We start from the raw sequence: 19505 nt of genomic DNA on the forward strand, positions 1-19505 counted from the left end.
AATTAAAATCATGCCATTTACGTTTGTTTACTTTTCAAAAATTAAATTATAGTCTAGAGTAACAGAATTTATTTATGTTTATCTAACACTCATTATTTTTTAATGACCCAAAATACATATTATAAGTAAAGTTGTAATCAAAGTGTTTTTAACTGTATGATTCTTTGCGTAGATAACATCTTGCCAATCAAGAAGGAATTATCATTCATGTAATTTATCAAAATATTTTAAATTGTGCTTAAGTTGTTGTTTCTTCTTTATTGTAGCATTCTAGTGTTTCTCGTTTATACAAACAATGTCTTTCTTTACAAAAGTTAATCACGCACCTGAAAATGAAGTCAAAACACAAATAAATCAAAATGTGGTAAAACGAGTATATAGTATGAATGAGCATTTAATTTAAACACAATAGGATGTGATTTGCACTTAGATCTGATATACAATACGTACATATTAAATAAAAAGTGTACCATCCGTTTAAAATTTATCATGTCTGTAATTCAGTGTAAAATTTAGTTCAATGTTTAGTAATTTTGGCAAAAAAAGTTATCAGCGTTGTGTTACAGGAAGTGTCAGTGTAGTTTTGAATAAGTATTTAATATAATTATTACATTATAACTTTTTTGTTTCCATACATTGTATTCCAATAACATAAAAAGTTTGCATTGTTTAGTTGTAGTTTTTGCCTGTAAATTAAATAGCAACTAGCAAACAAGATTAAAATACCTTCATCTCTAAAATGAATAACTATAGGTGCATTTTCTATTCTGTTAGATTTTTTTAACTAGTCAATAATTAGTTTCGATGGAGTTTTACCTGGTCCATATATTTTGTGAAAGAAGTGAAGTTGAATAAAATCACGAGCACATTGTACAGTGAGCATTGTTTTTTTTTAATAAACATAGAAGTGTTAATAATTTATGATAATATATTTTGTGAAAGTTAAAAAATTAGTTAAATTTATGTGTGTAAATATCATTGGCAAGTATTATTTAGATACATCCCATCCTCCAGAATGTAAATGTAAAACAGTAGCTATGTGAGTAAGTTTAACTCATTGCTGTAGAATGTGCTCGTTATTGCTTAAAGAGAGCAGAGTCATTGGTCTGTGATAAAATATATTATAATGAATGGTAGCTTTAGAACTGTACTGTTTGTTGGAATATTTAAATACCCTGAACAATATTTTAGTCATTGTTATTTTAAGGTTGTCTCTATGTTTATTATGTTAACAAAACTGCCATATCTAGTGCCATAATAAGAAGGCCTCTCAATACAAAGGCCTCAATGAAATAAACAATTTCAAGTTACCAGTTGAAATTGCTAGTTACAAAGTTCTAGAACTGATTACTTACACTTATGATACACAAGAAACGAAGAATGATTTTGTGTTGTGACAGGTAAATAATTTAAAAATAACTATTTGATTCTGTGTATTTAGTGCCGCAGTTAGTATTGACCTTATACATGTAACATATTTATGATTTATAAGCAACTCAAACTGTGAGACACAACCTTAACTTTGTTGGTTAGATTTACCAGGTTAGTTTATGATGTAGTGTTAAGACTTTATATGTATATTTTATCAAATATTCTACAAAGTAACATGCCAAAAATACTACCAGGCATGCTCTTGTTACAAATAAAGACTGATTAAGTTACTTCTTGTTCCTCTTTCTTTTCCCCTGGGTTGATTATAATTAAACCTCTCACCTTATAAGGCCACTAAGTTGGCTCTTACTGATCTGTCACTCAGCTTGGGTGAAATCACAAGTAGTGCCGAGCAGGCCACAGCCAGTGGCCAGCTATGATCAGATGCTTCACTCGGCAATTGTACAATCAGGTACTTGTATTAAAATGCAACTTTGGTGGTCATAAATCAATGGCCTTGCACAGGGAACAGCCATGGTAAACAGCCAACCCCCAATAGCCCTGAGAGCTGAGGAAATTGGAAACACCTGAATTAGTACAAAGGGTTAAGTGTTGGGTTATTCTAGACCTTTTAGGAAGGTTCTAAAAGTAATGGAATGGGACAAGCGAGGTTTTCTTAGGAAAGTTTTATTATTTTTCATATCTTTCTGACAATGATATATAGGGAAATAATCAACAGAAACAGAATCTGGGTTGTATGGGTTTGGCACCTGATTTCAAAAATCAGTATACACTACAGGATATAGAAAAATTTGAGGAATGGAAGAAAAATGTAATTTGGTTAATATGAGAACATTTATTAACAAATAGAAATAAATACACAATTTGTGAACTTCTTGACTGTAGCTATAAGTTGAAAATTGAGAGCGACAGTCCTTGCTGAAAAAAAAAAACAAAACAAGGTTCGGTTATGAATTCTCACTATACTTGACACAGCTAACAGATAATTAATTTTAAAAATTTAACTAATTGTCATACAATTGGACCCATTCACATACTCTTTCGTATCCACAGATCAATTCTCATCAAACTTCATGCTTTAGCATCAATTTTATCGTCATTATAGTCACTAAATAACCCAGTGGTTTCAGCAATACAACACTTGTAACACAAAATGGCGTTTCAACTAAATTTTGAAATTTTTTTGATTGTTTAATATTTTTATTGCCTCAGGGAGCCGGTTGATAAACTCGACACTAACTTGAGATGGAAGGCACTCAAATGTGAAAAACAAAAAACAAATTTAAGCGAGTCTTCAGACTCCAAAAAAGGCTGTCAGAATAATTTGAAAGTTAAATTACAGAGTTGTGCAGGGAATCTTTTAGGGAGCTTGAATTTCTGACTTTGTCCTGTCCCTACATATTTGACATGGTCATGTATTGCAGATCAAAGTGCACTTTGGTCTTTGGCGGGGACCTTCACTGATATGAGATCAGAGACAGCGACAACTAGACTGACACTGTCAGCATCTGCCAAGCTGTGTCAGACTGATCAATAAGCTCTCAGAAAGTATAAAGAACTCCAACAACCAAAATCAATTCAAAACTCATCTAAAACGCCTTTTGGTATCTAGAACGTTCTACTCTATACATGAGTTCACTGGGATTTATGAGAGGGGCAGGATCTGAGAGTGAGAGTGTGGAAGTGTAAGTTTTGGCGTGTGTATATGTGATTGAATAAATAGATTTACAAATAATGATTTACTGACATTTGCGATGCAATGCGAAGTGTGAAAATACAATAAAACTTTATTTGATTTCTATGCTGCTGGAAATGAAACCTTTTGTTGCCTCTTGTGTTGTATCTGTGGATATCTCTACTCTGAGTTTCATACCTAAAGTAGCAATAAACTCCAACCTCGATCATCTAGAGGTAGGGCAAAGTCAGTAAACCAAGCTTACTGAACACAACTGAACTCTCTGGCTTGTAATTTTGAAAGAATTCTAAGAGCCCTTTTTTGCATCCTAAAGACTCTCAAATTTTATTTCAGAGGTACTGCCGTATTCCATTAGATAGGTGTGTATGTAGACTATAAGGCCATTTTAAGTACATCTGAAAAGCAGTACTGGACAAGATCATGAAACACAAATCTTGACACAACCTTAGAACAAACAATATCAACATAAAGGGGTTCCAATTCAAACCCCTGTTGAGGTATATTCCCTAGAACTGGGTAGAATCCACTTCCTCAAAAAACGTGTCGTCTACCCATACTATTAGTATATCTTCACTTTCAATATATTGAAAACAGAAGCTTATGTAATTTACTTTAATAAATTAAAATAATTTGTTTTTAGATTGATATCACTGAAGAACTGGATACAAGAATTCAGTGTCGATACGATTTGATTTACAAATTGTTCCTAGTATGTGCTTTGACACAAGAGCGTCATGTTATCTGCATATTCAATTATATTTCCATTTTGAATTAATGTGCTTATATTGTTGACATATATTCAAATCAATACAAGGCCAAAGACAGATCCTTGGGGAACTACATTACTCAGTGAGATGCTCATGGTTGTATGCCTTCTACCTGCACTTTTTGATTCCTACCATTTTAGGTACGAATTCAACCACTGAAGTGAAAGATCATGAATCACACGTGTTAAGTGTATCTAACAGTGTCTCGTGGTGGACACAATCAAAGGGAGATCGAGAAACATAGCAAGGGCCAACTCACGTTTCTCCATGCCCCCACAACAAACTCCATCAAGGCAGATATTGCAATGATTATCAATTTATTTTGTTGAAACCCTATTGTTCTGATATCTAAGAATGTTGAATCGTTTAAAATAACTCGAGTCTTCAAGAGAGAGTTTTTCATTTTACAGAGAATTGGTAGTATTGATACAAGAAACGATTTCCTCATGAAGCTGGGATCATCCTTCTGGAATAGAATTACTTTTGCAGATTGTAGCGAAGAAGACCAGTTAATGAATGTAGTGATAGGGTTCAAAATATGCCTATACAGCATTTGAACAACCACACAGACATGCCATTGACATACATTACACAATATTTTGCATGTATCCGTATTACACCACTCACTTCCTCCTCACTCACAGGAGTCAGCACCATGGATGAAGCTGGTGCCCTCACCGGCTCTGAGTGGTGATCAGATCCTCCAGAAGAAAGGTACTCCTCAGCCACTGATGAAAAGAACTAATTAAACTTGTTGGATACTTCAAAATGATCTTTAAGTAATTTTTCACCAATTCTCAACTGAATCAATTTAGAATCTTTCGAGCTCGTGTTTTTTTGAATTGATAATGCTCGATGTGGTTTCCAAAAAATTCTTGGACTTCATTTAAGAATTTTGGACTGCATACATCATTTGAATAGCTGCTGTAATAAATCTCTTATAGGTGTGTTTGTAATTTCTAAAAAAAATAATATGAATTGTTCACATGGCTTGTTTCTGAATATAATGATTTGAAATTTCCTCTTGACATAAGAATGCTACGAGTAATCCAAGTATTTCCCTTCTTTTTCTTTCTAAACAGGCAGCAACAAACATCCAGCTTGGTTCATCAGACGTTCATTGAAAACCAAAAACATTGCGTCCACGACGTTCATTGAAAACTAAAAACATTGCGTCCACATCAACTGGACCATTCAGAAAAGATGAATCTTCAGCTTAAAGTACTTTATTGAAATTGAAATTGCATGATGGTTTAGCGAACCGTTTAATTTTGTCTACTGGAGGCTGAAGGTCAGGATATCATTCCTTCATGAATGCCTCCTGTGTGAAATTGTGGTATCATGTATAAAAACTAATTTGTCTGGTATATTTTACATTGTCAAAATGGCAGAACTCGAGGTTGCAGTCACTCGTGTTGGAGAATTCACACACCATTTTAGACCAAAGAAATCGATGAAAGTCTAAAAAGTAGACATAATCATTTTGAAAAACGGTGAGATTTAGCAATGTTCTAGATTATTATATATACAATTACTAATGGTTGGATTGTCCTTTCATTGCTCTGAAATTGTAACCTAGCATATAATTATTGATGAGCTGAATGATTTTGAGCATATGCATACTACTTTTGCAACAAAAACAAAGCCAAGTCCCATTAGAACTGGTCTGGACTAAACATTAGAAAGGAAGAAAATCATTGTTAACTCTTTGTTACTAAAACCTGTTAAGGATTAAAAATATACTAAAGCCATTTAATACTATTTTACCTTTACAGTAAGCTGACTCATGTCAAACAGCTACTAGTCTCGTTTTATGAATGGCCAAGAGATGTGCTTTATTCAACAGATAGTACAAAACAGCCACTTCGCTCTCCTTTCTGAGCAAAAGCTTTCAAAGTGAAAAGAAGAATTTGATTCATATATGTTTTATTTAAAAAATGTAGTGTATTTTATGTAAGCACCTTCCTTCATCTAGTCTGCCAAAACAATGATAAGCCCAAGTATAAGGATCAATAATTTTACAATAGTGAAAGTAATTAAAATTACAGAAATACCTAACTCATTGCAGCACTGTTGTCCAAGGGGGGCTCATGGGCTGTGGGTTCTGCAGATATGACATCACTACTGCTGAGATAGAAAGCCTGTAATTAACATCAGTTATTGATACCAATGCAAATCAATCAATACAGCAAAACTACTACAACAATAGCAATTGCCTAAATGGCCGTTCAATCATGTTTAATAATATGAAATGACTTAAATAAATATTCTTATTATTTTATTGAGCCAAATTAGAACCTGACATGAACTTACTTACATTAAATATAGTGGACCTAATTCACTAACAGCTGAGGAACATTGAATAAAGGTTTGCAGTCTGTTGTTGAAAACTCATATAGGCCAACAAAAACAGTCTAGACAATTTTGGATTTCTCAAACATCTGTAAATCACCTGGGGTTGACAGCCTAAGGGAAGACTAGTCTTCTTATACAGTGGGGATTAATTCTTCTTCCTTCTCTGCTTGTGTGAGATCAGTTCAAGGTATCTATCTATCTAGGGTAGCCCTCATATATATTCCTTTATCCTAGAAATTGTATTTGATTGTTTTGTACCGTGGGAGGTCTGGTATGGGCCAACCCCAATCATTTAGGCTGATACACCTATCCTCCTTTCTTTTGAAGACTCTGGTGGTTATGTGGTTTGTATGGGAAGAAGCTCTTCTGATGCAAATTGGCATACCTATATTTCAGGGTAATTATGTGATTCTGCCTTGCACTGATCAGTGTTTAAAGTTGAGAAAGTGTTGGCACCTAAATAAGTATCACTGAATTTTCTTGAACAATGAAGGGGCTTTTGACAACACTGGTAGTCAGGTAAGTAGTTATGGGATATGACATTAACAGTAAAATTTATGTCTGGATCAAGCTTTTACTCATAGAAAGAGTCGTAACTATCCTTTCTAACAACAAAAGTCAGTGCAAGGATAACTTTCAGGGTGGTGTTCTCTCTCCTATCATATGGAACCTGGTTGTTTATGATGTGCTAAGTTCACTTGACAATAGTGATATATCACAAGGTTACACAGATGAAATTGTCGTTATAGTTAGGCAATAGGGCTCTGGACCTGGTGAGAAACTGGTGCAATATGGCTGGTCTTGATGTAAATCCAAAGCCTGTTTTTCTAGACAAAGTAACTAAGGAGCATATCTGGATGGAATTGTCAACACGAACAAATGGCACAATGCAGATATACAATAGGAATTTATTAGGAACTAAAACCAGGCTTTTACATTGGTTGTACTTCTCTATGATCAGGCCATAGTAATGTTTGGAGCTCTGGTCTATTAGCTGAGAATAGTTAGGAGGGCCTTGGCCATGCTGGCTGGCATAAAATCTTTACCAAATACCCAAGGTACTGTCTTGGAATTCTGTCTTAACCTTGTTCCCTTAGATATAGTGATCTACGTTACTGTCAGGAGTGCATATTGTCTCCAGCAAATAGGACACTGGCTGGCCTTAGTCTGCAGTAGTGGATACTGTAAAATTAGCATTTGATTGAAGGAGATGACATCGTGCACATGATCTATGATCAAATGCCTGAAAGAGTTTTAGAGAAATGAGTTTTTTAGAGTACTGATTATGCTCAACAGTTTTCTAAACGAAGGTTACTGCTGCCATCAAGGTGTGCTTATGAGTACCTTTTTCTGAGATATGGAAAACAAACCAATAAACACTGATAACCAGCTTTCCAAAAACATTGGGCTTGTACTTTATTCCATATCTGTCTGGGATCGTTACCAGGTAATTTCTTCTCTCTTCACAGAATCAATAACATTATAGATTGCTTGGTAATGGCCTCCAAGCCATGACAGGATAGTGGAAAATGAAATACCTAATGCTTTGCCTCAGCATCAAGCATGATAGGACCTCAATAATTCATTGGAATCTCCAGGTATGAGGTCTTAGATCATTTCGAACTTTATGCACACTGAGGAGAGAGAGGGTATCTTTAAGTCTTGTTGACATGAGGACAGCAATCAAGCTGGTAACCTGACTGATGTGCCCTGTCCACATGTAGCAACTGTCCCCTGTCTTTTAAGTATATCAACAATCTGACATAGAGGCAGACTGATTTCAGATATATTTTTACAACTTGACCAGTTATTTTAAAAACCTGACATGGAAAAAAACTCATTAAATATAGCTAAGGCTGCAAAATATCCTTGTGGAGTCTGCGCCATTGGTGTAAAATACTCAGGCATCAGATGAACGGAACTATGTACGGAGTGGTTCCATGCCAAATGTGTAAATTTAAGTGATAAAATACTTAAAAAAAGGCTTCCTCTGAAATTGAGACATGGATCTGCAGTGAATTTATTGTATCTAAGCAACTCTGCAAAACAAATATAAGCGCAGAAGAGAATTTTGTGTCTGATCCAGGCGACTCAATGCTGAATACAGTTACAGACGCAGTTTGCACCAACTAATCCTAATTCTCCTTGCACAGAAAATAAAATATCCTTAACGTACTTAGAAAATAGTCTAAGAGAAAATGATCTCACAAATGAGGAAGACAGACTAAAAATGGCTGCCACCATAGGTACAGTACTTTTAGAAGAAAACCAATTTTTGAGGGGTCAGATTGCCATACTAGAAAACAGGGTTGCCAGCAGTGAGGTAATAATGGAAGAGATGTAGGAAAACAAAAGTAATCACCTGAAATAATATAAGATCTGCTGGTTAAGTTAGAAGAAGCTCAAGCGCAACTTAATAAAGTGACACAAGAAAAATTAAACATTCAACATATCTTTGAAGAACACGATCAAAAACAAGAGTCATTCATTCCAGACTACTCTAATAAAATAATTAATTTAACGCAAACTATATCAGGTCTTGATACCAAACTAAACAAACTAAAAGATGCCAATCAAACAGATTCCAGGTTTACTATAAGTACTGCTACTCACTCAGACTTCAATGGACAATTTACCAACATCAGCCTTCTTATCTCTTGTTTTCGAAATGACACAATTTAGAGCCCAGCAAAGCATAATAATAGATTCTATAAATTCTTCTGAGAAACAAACTCAAAATCACCATAGTTCAGTGAAACAAGAAATCAGTAACACTACGTTTCGAGATCTGCAATCTGATCTCTTCTTCAGGTAATAACTAACCTAATATATAATTACAAACTAGGTTAAAATAAACAAATCATACCGAAGCGTTGTGGCACGCCTATGTCAGGAATCACAACCACCATGTTGTTTGTCAACTTCACTAACTCTAAAAACATGCACTTAATAAAAAACTATACTACTATACACAACACTAATCATTAAAACTGAACCACAGAATACAGGTCACAATACGTCTACATTTGTCTACTAACCACCTACGACTGACCAGAGGGCTATTTTTGCCAATATCTTTATGGAGGAATCTGAGCGAAAAGCTTTGGCTTCAGCTCAGTTCAAACCAAAGATTTGGTGGAGGTATGTGAATGATACCTTTGTTATTTTTTCTCATAGAGACATTGAATAAAATACGTTTTTGAATCACATTAATAGTATTTCTCCTTCCATCCACCTCACAATGGAAGTGGAAGTCCAAAACAAGCTTCCCTTTTTGGATGTGTGTGTATTAAGAGATAGGGATGTCCTTAAGACAACTGTTTTTCGAAAGAAAACACACACAGGAAAATATTTAAATTATCAATCCAACCATCAAAAATCTGTCAAAGGAGTAGCCTACTCGTTGTTTGATAGAGCAAAGAGCTTGTGCTCAGATAAAGATGGATTAAAAGAGGAATTTAAGAAAGTTGAATCGGATCTCAGAAACAATGGATACCCTCAATTAGTAATAAATAAGTGCAAACGAACCAGAAGAATCATTCCTGAGTAAGAAAAACAGAACTGTGATAAATTTGCGTTTATATCAATTCCTTATGTGCCAGGATTATCGGAGAAAATTAGAATAACGCATTTCAGTCGTAAAACCTACAAGAAAGAAGGAGTTTCCATTTTTGTCAGAGATGAACTGGAAAAGAGAAGAGGTGGATACTCTCAATAAAAACTAACCATATATCATTTGACGCCATTGCATTTCTTGATGATTTGTAAATAAAAAAAATGTGTCTATTGCCTATTATCTATCGTCTAGAGCCATTATCTTTCATTTTATTTCAGTAACACCAAAGCCTGAGATGTTTGTCTCGAAAATTTCAAGTAGTGTTGTTTTCCGAGCTTTGTACAACTCATTTGACTGGTTCCACAGGCAAGGACATTGCGGTATATTGTGTTAAAAATGAATGTTCAATTCTTGCAAACAGAAGCCATTTTAACAAACCACATACACCACTATGCACAAGTGAATAACAGTATCTCTCTATAATAAGAAGACCTGAATTCTGAATTTGATTGAAATCAAATCATCTGCTTCATTAATATCATAAAATGAAAATTTTGATAACAAGTTGTAATTCTACTTATATAATTTTTAAAGAAGTTCTTTATGAGAACGTAAGTATTGCTATTGTTCAAGTATTTAAATGATAAATGGTGAAACAAATTATCAAAATTTTTAGAGCTATTTAGAAGAAAATCTTGGTCTTTGTATTAATTGTTTTGTAGGTAAAATATAATTTAAAAAATTAAAATAGTTATGAGACTCCTAACATACAAATACATCTATAAGCCAAGTTTAATCAAAATCAGGCACCTATATGATGTATAGAATTGATCACAGACAGATGTAGATATGTATAGTCACGATAACTGTTCAGGAAATCCAAATTTTACATAAAGTAGGTACTTAAGATTGCATATTTCCAGGAATAATGTAATTTATTTTCTACACAGACACATTGCTTTATCCTATATTATTGACAATATGGAAAGCACAGAATGTTACATTTTGTTAAATTGTATTCAAAGTATATTGCATGCTGTTTTATGTATGTTATTAATTATGTGATATAGAACAAAAATCTAATAAAGTTATCGAGCAAGTTAAAGTACAATATTCTAGAACGTTTAATATTTTGTATAACTTAATAAACAAGTAACATTGAGCTTACAATGGATCTACTTTTATCTGTGTATTTATACTTACATGAAGCTGCTGAGAATTTGTTTCGTATCATCATTAACACGTGAGTTGGCAAAGCTAATACAAGAACAGTACAGAGCCACCCATGCACACCACTTCAACTGCAAAAATACAAAAAGTCATTTTAACAATTTAATTTTTTGTAACTGTTTTTAAATTTAGTCTTAAATAGTCATGCCAAATCCAAAAAAAAGAGCCCGGAACTCTCACATTTTAGACTAATTCCAGTTTTATGTGTATTGAAAATATAAGAAAAGGTTGCATTCAGTTTCTTTATAACAGAATTTTCCTTCTTGTATCTCCACGAATCACGGTCTCTTAAAAAATCATTCAACTACCTCAAACTGGATGTTGTATATAGTAGTGGCTGGTCGTACACTTAAACAAGTTTGATACTTTTTAACTTGACTTCTAGAAAGTACTTGTCAAGCTCTCTCTTACCTCTTGAAGAATCTTCTGATTTTTGGCTTTTTTTCCTGATGTTATTCTCTTTCTTCTGATTTTTGGCTTTTTTCCTGATGTTATTCTCTTTAAGAACTAGAAACTTAAAATTTGATAGATTGTAGTCTAATATTATCATTTCCAATTTTGATTGTCTACAAAGTTCCTGTATGAGACCAGTGTTTTTTATAATATTTAGATCCCTTTACGGATTCTTGGAGTAGAAGGTTATTTAGCTATGCAATTAACTAACCATTCTTCCTTTCTTATAAACATTAACAATCAACATTTCTGGCCAGCAGCTACAAACACGTACCAGAAGTGCAACACTAATGTGATTCAAATGTAATAAAACAATAATTCTTAACCTATTTGCCAATTATTGTATATTTCTTTGTTATTTTGAACATTTAAATTCTAAAAACTGCAACAATGATTATAGAATTATTTTTAGGGAAAAAATCTTTGAAATGGTTTCTTTTTCCCATAAAAATATTTTTTCTAATAAATGTACCCGTTTTTCCACATTACTACTGTACTCTATATTCCATAAAAGACTTTCTGTAATACATAATTTGTGCAAGGCATATTTTATATAAAAATGAGAAAAAGCTTGCTCAGTACTGAAAACAGTGTGACCATTTGGAACTTTCATTATGCACCAGATCTATAGTCGAATAGATACAACTTCCGTATTGGAAGGGTGTGGAGGGGCAGCGAGCAGTGGGGAGACTGATGCCGCGGTGTTGCCGCGTTGGTGCGGGCACTGCCGTGAGCTGTCACTTTCTCACCGAACACTGAGAAAAGAACATCAGACGGTGTGCGCTAGCGTACTTACCAACAAACAACGCGTCAGTGTGTGTTGTCTTTTGATTGTTTACACTAGTAATCAGAAACGAAATTTCTCTAATTTAACAAAAATATGTGCGATATTAACATGTTACCATTATACTATATAATAATCTACAACTACTAAATAATTCGGATATCGTGAAGGACAAATAATTTGGGTACTCTGAAAACATAATATTGCATTCACAGCACGAATATTTTTATTGCGGGGGCTGTTAAAATACTTCAAACATCGCCCCCCAGCTCCGCGCCACTCAGCGTCCGTCGATGTTCGCAGAAAAGTGCAATAAAACCTTTCTCCGAGTCTCCACTAGCCGCACGTTTCGTCATAACTGTACCGTTAGGAAATGAGTGACATTTCCTTCCGCCTCTAAACACACTAGAGTAACACAATAGTTTAAATTTGAGTAGGTATCAGGCGTATTTCTTGAAGTTCGTCGTATTAAAATAACCTAGTATTATCAGAAATTTTCGTAATTGTTATTGAAATAAACATACATATAGCTGCAACAAGAATCTTACCTAATACTGCGAAAACTCTAGGACGTTTCCGTGCGTAGCTGGCAGTGGATTTATTCCATCCAAATCATCATCGTCATCATCTGCTTCGTCAGCATACGTTCTGTTGACGTATATTTTCTGTGTTCCTTGGTCAGTTTGCACTCTATATTCGTCAGCAAAATCTTCAAGGTCACTAGTTTCACTGTCACTGTCATCTCCATTCACGTGAATTATCATTTCCTCTACTACTGTTTCAATGAGATCTTCTTGTGCCCACGCTTCTAAAATAGATTTTTTGTGTGCTTTACGATATCCGTCCATTCTACGGTTGTAACTTTTTGAAGTCCTTCTTTGGTTAACCTCCTAACTTCAGTCATGTTAAATGTTTTATTGTTCCGGGCAACGTGTCCCTTAACTTGTGCCCAAACCATCTCTATTGCATTGAAATGGCAATGGTAAGGTGGGAGTCTGACAATTTTATGTCCTTGGGCTTTAGCCATCTCATCTTTAATATACTTGGGGACCGGTGGTTTATTCATTTCACATATTTCTAACAACTCGGCTTTTGTAAAATCTTCTGCAAATTGTATGTTATGCTCGCGAAGCCATGCCTGAATTTCCGCTTTTTTGTTACCTTGCGTTGGGGCCTTATCTAACATCTTGGAATGGTATGGGGCGTTGTCCATAACAATAACCGATGGAGCAGAAAGGTTAGGTAGAAGTGATTCTCTGAACCATTTTGAAAAAGTGTCATGGTTCATTTCTTCATGGTAGTCTGTGGTTTGCTTTGAAGCAAATAACAAGCAACAATTAGGAACAAACCCTCCAGATGTACCAGTGTGCAGTAAAATCAGCCTACCACCTTTGCCAATAGGAGCGGCTAATGTTCCTTCAGTCGTGTCATCAGTCCATCCTCGAGAGACAGTGTGGCCGGTATTTACCCATGTTTCGTCTAACCACACTATGTTATCAAAATTTAAGTCTTTCACCTCCCGCAGAAATCGGCAATGCCAAGCAACAATGTCATTTCTTTCTAATAAAATTCTCCTCCTATTCAACTTTTTGTATTGAAACCCCAAAGTAACTAAAACACTCTTGAGATAAAAAATGCTGCCTCTAAACAAATTTGCGTCCCTTAATGAAACTAACAGTTTTTTTACAGTAGGATGTTCTTTTCTCATAATATAACCATATACAGTGAATAGCGTCCTGTTGGAAACCATCTAAGGCAGTAACGGTTTTCCGTTTCCTCCTCTTTTTCCCAGGAGTCTGTAAGGTTGTATTCAAGCGGAGGCTGCAGCTATTATGGAATGTGCTCGTGAGAATCTTCGTCTGCGATATAGGAGTAAGACGATTAATATTTTCACGGACAGTCAGGCAGCGCTGATGGCGCTGGATTCTTGCGTGATCAAATCCAAACTGGTTTGGGATTGCTATCAGGCCGTTTCCTCCCTTGCCAGAATCAACAATGTAACCGTTTGTTGGGTTCCTGGTCATAAGAGCTTGGGAACGAGAGCTGATGCCCTGGCCAACCAGAGCTCAGCGACAATTATGACGGGCCCTCAACCGTTCTGCGGTGTTCCAAGGTGTGAATCCTCTAGGGTTGTCTCGAAATGGATTCGCGCGGAGCATGAGAGAATGTGGAGATTGCATCCGGGTTTGAGAGTGAGTAGAATGGTATTACAGTCACCTTCCTCCAGGGTGGCTTCGGACCTTCTCTCATTAAACAGATCAATGTCTTCTAAGGTCATTGGTCTCAGTACGGGGCATGGTCACCTGAGGAAACATCTTCACAGAGTCGGCATCCTTCAGGAGGATCCGCTCTGTGGAAGGTGTAATGAGCAGGAGGAGACTGCTGAGCACCTGCTCTTTGATTGCCCTGCAATAGCAAGAGAGCGGTATGCCATTTTTGGTAGTTTGGACAGGGGTGGTGAATTTTCCCAGGAGGACTTGAGAGGTTGTTTTCGGTGGTTTGTTGAACTGCTGAAGTTGTAGACTGGTGGGCCTCATGGTGTGTTTCCGGGGTGCGCAAAAAGCCCTTGAGGCTTAAGAAAAAAAAAAGTTGTATTACCAACCCCATTTAAACGTTCTTTCTCCTTGCAAATTGCAACTACGGTGCTTTTGTTTATGCCTAACGCAGCTGCGGATCTTTCTACCACTTTCTCTACTGGTATTAAAATAGCCCCGTTATCCTTTTCTTGCTGAAAAAATTTCCGGACTTTAACCACAAGTTCTCGTGACTGACTGCGCAAAGCAGAGCTCTGGCTGATTTTGGTGTATGGTGATGGTCTCACTGGGCGAACGCGAAGGCGGCCTCTTTTATTAGCACTGGTTCCTCCTCTTCTTTCCATTACGGTGATAGTTAATGTACAATGTGCAGTATATAAAACACACACACACTCACACCCTGATATTCGCAACGAACAGCAAAAACACAGAACACAGACAACAAATTTAGCAGTAAACTCGAAGTAGTCACTCTAGTAGCACTTGAGGACTGCGCAGAGAAGCGGTCGCCGCGGTGCGATGTGGCAACAGTGCCTGTTGCTGTGGCAACCGTGTCAGACGCTCCTCGCTCCTATTGGTCAGGTAGCCAACCAGGCAGTTCTCCCTCTCACTCCAACGTCAGAACGCCTCAGCACACCGATATGGAAGTTGTATCTATTTGACTATAAGATTAACTTCTAAAGGAGCAACTTACCCTCATCATGAGGCCGCACATGCTAAATATCATACCAAGTATATTCATATAATCTGGAGTTAAGTCATCTCCATTAGGATTTTGGGAATTGGATACTGGCTGTTTGAATCTGAAAATACATAAAGAATACATGAATGATTTGGTCATGCAATATAAAACTACTGGTTAGATATAAGACCTAAGCAAAAACCAATTTTAAATACACAATGCTTATATCATAAAAACATTCTCTGAATATCAGGTAAAAGGTTTATGCATAAAATAAACCATTATTTTATGAAACATACCATACACATCATGAAAATATTTAATTGCTTACCATTTAATGAAAAAAATAACCAACAGATTTATAAACAGGGAAGAGTTTGTAGAATTAAAATCTCTTGGCAGTTGTATTGTACTTACCTATGTTCTCTATCGGGTCTTCGTGGATCAGATATGTGATTGCCTGCATGCATGGTTGTAAATTTTAGGAATTTTCAAAATCTGCCCTAAAACAGAAAATATTTTTTATTGGACACACATATACAATCTTAAAATATTAATTTTTAAAAAATATGGCAAACTGATTTTTTCTAAGAGATGTGTCTACACAAAATCTGGCTCTATTTTTGGTCTAATTATAAATACTGGTACTGTTTACTATCCTCAAAAAGAGCAATAAATATTTGAAATATAGATAGATTGAAATACAAATAAACGTTGCTTACCCCCTCAAAATGGCAAGTAAACTCACTGTAGTGGCACAGTGTTTTAGACCAACTATTCATGTATTTTTATAAACATATTTCATCACAACCAATGCTTCAAAATGTGCCGACATGAAACTGGCCATAGATTCCATCCATAAAAAAAACGAGTACCCGGACCTAGTTCCTAACTGAATCCTAAACTAGTTCATCACCTTAAACCATACAAAATATATATTTATTTAATAACGTGAAGATAAATACTACAAATAAAGATTTTTAATGAACAAACACTACTTTCATGATAATAATCGCCTTTATAGTGGCCATTTAAAGGACTATACTCATTTAACAAGGCAAGTTCTGAAAAACCCTATAGATGGTCCCGTACCTCAAAAACGTACGAGCCGATTTTTATAAAACTTTATATACACATTTGAAACACAATCTACTATACTACATTATAAGCCTCATTCTTAGGCTGCGCCTATTTTCGGAGCCACACCGATTTTTTAGGTTATGTGCTAAAAAATCAAATCTATGGATGGCCGTACCTTAAAAAACATGCAAGCCAATTTTGATGAAACTTTCTATACACATTCATTACAAGTTCTACTATACTACAATATAAGCCTTGTTCTTAGGCCACGCCTATTTTTGGAGCTAACTGATTTTTTAGAATATGTGCTAAAATATCAAATCTATGGACGGCCGTACCTCAAAAACATACGAGCAGAAAGTTTGATTTAAATCGGCTTGTACTTATTTGAGGTACAGCCATCCATGTTTTTCCAGTATTAAACATATAAAATCGATATATCTCCGAAAATAGGTGCGGCCTAGGAATGAGGCTTATATTGTAGTATAGTAGACCATGTAATGAATGTGTATGGAAAGTTTTAATAAAATCGGCTTGTACGTACTTGAGGTACAGCCATCCATGTTTTTCCAGTATTTGACATGTAAAATCAATATATATCTCCGCAAATAGGAGCGGCTTAATTATGAGGCCTGTATTATACTAGAGTAGACCAAGTAATGAAAGTGTATAGAAAGTTTTATTAAAATCGGCTTGCACGTTTTTGAGGTACGGCCGTCCATAGATTTGATTTTATAGCACATAATCTTTAAAAAAGGTGTGGCTCCAAAAATAGGCGTGGCCTAAGAATGAGGGCAGTATTGTATGATAGTAGACAATGTAATGAATGTGTATAGAAAGTTTTATCAAAATCAGCTTGTACGTTTTTGAGATACGGGTGTCCATAGATTTAATTTTTCAGCACATAACTTTTAAAATAGGTGTGGTTCTGATAATAGGCACGGTCTAAGAATGTAGCTTATATTGTAGTATAGTAACCCTTATAATGAATGTGTATAGAAAGTGTTATCAAAATCTGCTTGTACGTTTTTGAAATATGGCTATCCGCAAATTTAATTATTCAGTGTTGATACGTAAAATCGATAAATCTCAGAAAATAGGTGAGGCCTAAGAATGAGGGTAGCAATATAATACAGTACACCATGTATTCAATGTGTATAGGCAGTTTAATCGAAATCATCCCCTACATTTTTGAGGTACGGTAATTTATAATTGTTTTTTTTCTGCATTTGGCCTTTGAAATGAAGTACACTTTGTGCATGAAAACTGGTATTTTTTATTTTAGAATGCCTGTTAAGTGGATTCTATAGATTTTTTATTTGTTCTTTATGTTTTTAAATAATAAAATTAATTTAGTTTTATTAATTGAACTGGTTCTGGAACTAGGTTAGTGGTAGTTCAGGAACTAGGTCAGTAGTTCATGAACCAGGTTAGGATTCATGTCAGAGGATTAGTTCTTTTTATGGATGGAATCTATGGGCAGTTTCACACTGCTTCAAAATGTGACATATTAGACTTTTAACAGTAAGAGAATACATAAAATGAGTCTATAACATTATGTAATTCGACAAGTTAAGTCATTTGTATGGTTTGTGTAATGGCTGCTAGAAATGGAAATACTGTTATTTGTCAATAACCTATTACAAAATAATGTGTTACATTTAGGTAACATGTTGCCAGCTGATTCAATCTTGGTATTAGCATCTAGCTACTAGACATGTTTACCCTTCAAAATAGTAAAATGTAATTTAATGTTGCACTTTTTCATTTGTTACATTTTATAAATATACATTGTTTATACTACACAGTTTTTTATTCACATTAAGTTATTACTTTTTAAGATATAACAACAGCCAACCTATACTATAATTTGAAATACCTAGAATGTATTTTGGTTTGAGTAGTTATATTGAGGATTCCTTACTCATGAATATTGATATTTCGAGTGTTGGACGCTTATTATGCTGCATTCATTAACTATTTAAGCATTTTCCTTTTGAAAAAACAAGCCAACTGAAATAACTTTTTTATTTATGTTTACTAACCCCAAATGTTCCCTTTCTACATTCATACTCACTATAGAGGATATCTGGGCAGTTTTAATGCAAGAATTGGAGGCTCCTAAACGAATAAATTAACAAATGTACGGATAGTCTAAATGGAATCTTCACTTAAGTGATAAAGATTAGGTTATGTCTGTGTATTTCATAAACTAAACATTCTATTAACAATTATAAACAATGTTCAAGTTACTCACTTGATTTAGTGAAAAATATTGATGACGATGGAAATTAACAAAAACTATTGCACATAAATACTATCCAAGAGTCTATCATATGCAATTTAACCTCGTCAACTGGCATCCATAACTTAATCTTTCACTTTCACCTTTCACTAGTCTTCCATTTTTTCGTCATGACGTGAGTGATTCATAGGATTTGACGATGTTTTTCATTAATATTTGCCATTATAGTGGCAAGCCAAAAATCTTAAACCATGCAACCTCGTTCGGTGTCCTCTAGCGCGTGTTGACAGAGTTTTGACATGGTTTATTGGTTTTCAATTGTCAAAAATAAAAATTTCCTATATTTCCTCGTAAAAATTATTTCTTTACATTTGAATATTATTTAATCTCAATATAAACGACTAATGCAACTACATGATAAGTGATGAGTCAAATATTACTGATTAAATTACATCAGTACATATTGATGTAAGCGTACTACATTACTTTGTTACATTTTAAACCAAGATACTTCATATGTGCAGTAATACGGCCTTATAGGTGTAATGTGTGTTCAAAGGTTGAGGAAGAGTCGTACATATGTATTTATAAAATCTTTGTTTATAATTATCTTTACCCTAGTGTTGTTGATGTTTCTTCATGTAGGTCTACGGTTACTCACCATATTTCACACAATAAATTGTGTTTTATATACATATATTCTGCTGCAATTATTATCTTTGCTACTGCAG

General features: G+C 34.9%; 1 protein-coding gene across 4 annotated transcripts; it reads right to left on the minus strand.

The window, feature by feature from the left end:
• Positions 1–2212: 2212 nt before the first annotated feature.
• On the minus strand, positions 2213–18956 carry LOC124369189 (PAT complex subunit Asterix). 4 transcript variants are annotated; one of them, XR_006923049.1, is made up of 7 exons: positions 18787–18956; positions 15867–15952; positions 15462–15570; positions 10970–11067; positions 5910–5996; positions 4498–4583; positions 2213–2310 (listed from the first exon to the last, which is right to left on the minus strand). XR_006923049.1 is itself a non-coding variant. In XM_046827005.1 (6 exons), the coding sequence occupies exons 2-5, from the start codon at positions 15917–15919 to the stop codon at positions 5915–5917; spliced, it is 342 nt and encodes a 113-aa protein (XP_046682961.1). In that variant the 5' UTR covers positions 15920–15952; positions 18787–18956; the 3' UTR covers positions 2213–2310. The 4 variants fall into 4 exon arrangements, 2 of the variants coding, with proteins under 2 accessions (XP_046682961.1, XP_046682960.1); XR_006923048.1 differs by having other exon boundaries at positions 4483–4583; XM_046827005.1 differs by lacking the exon at positions 4498–4583 and having other exon boundaries at positions 5915–5996.
• Positions 18957–19505: the final 549 nt, after the last annotated feature.

Source organism: Homalodisca vitripennis, chromosome X, assembly GCF_021130785.1.
Source record: "Homalodisca vitripennis isolate AUS2020 chromosome X, UT_GWSS_2.1, whole genome shotgun sequence".
Classification (NCBI taxonomy): Eukaryota; Metazoa; Arthropoda; class Insecta; order Hemiptera; family Cicadellidae; genus Homalodisca; species Homalodisca vitripennis.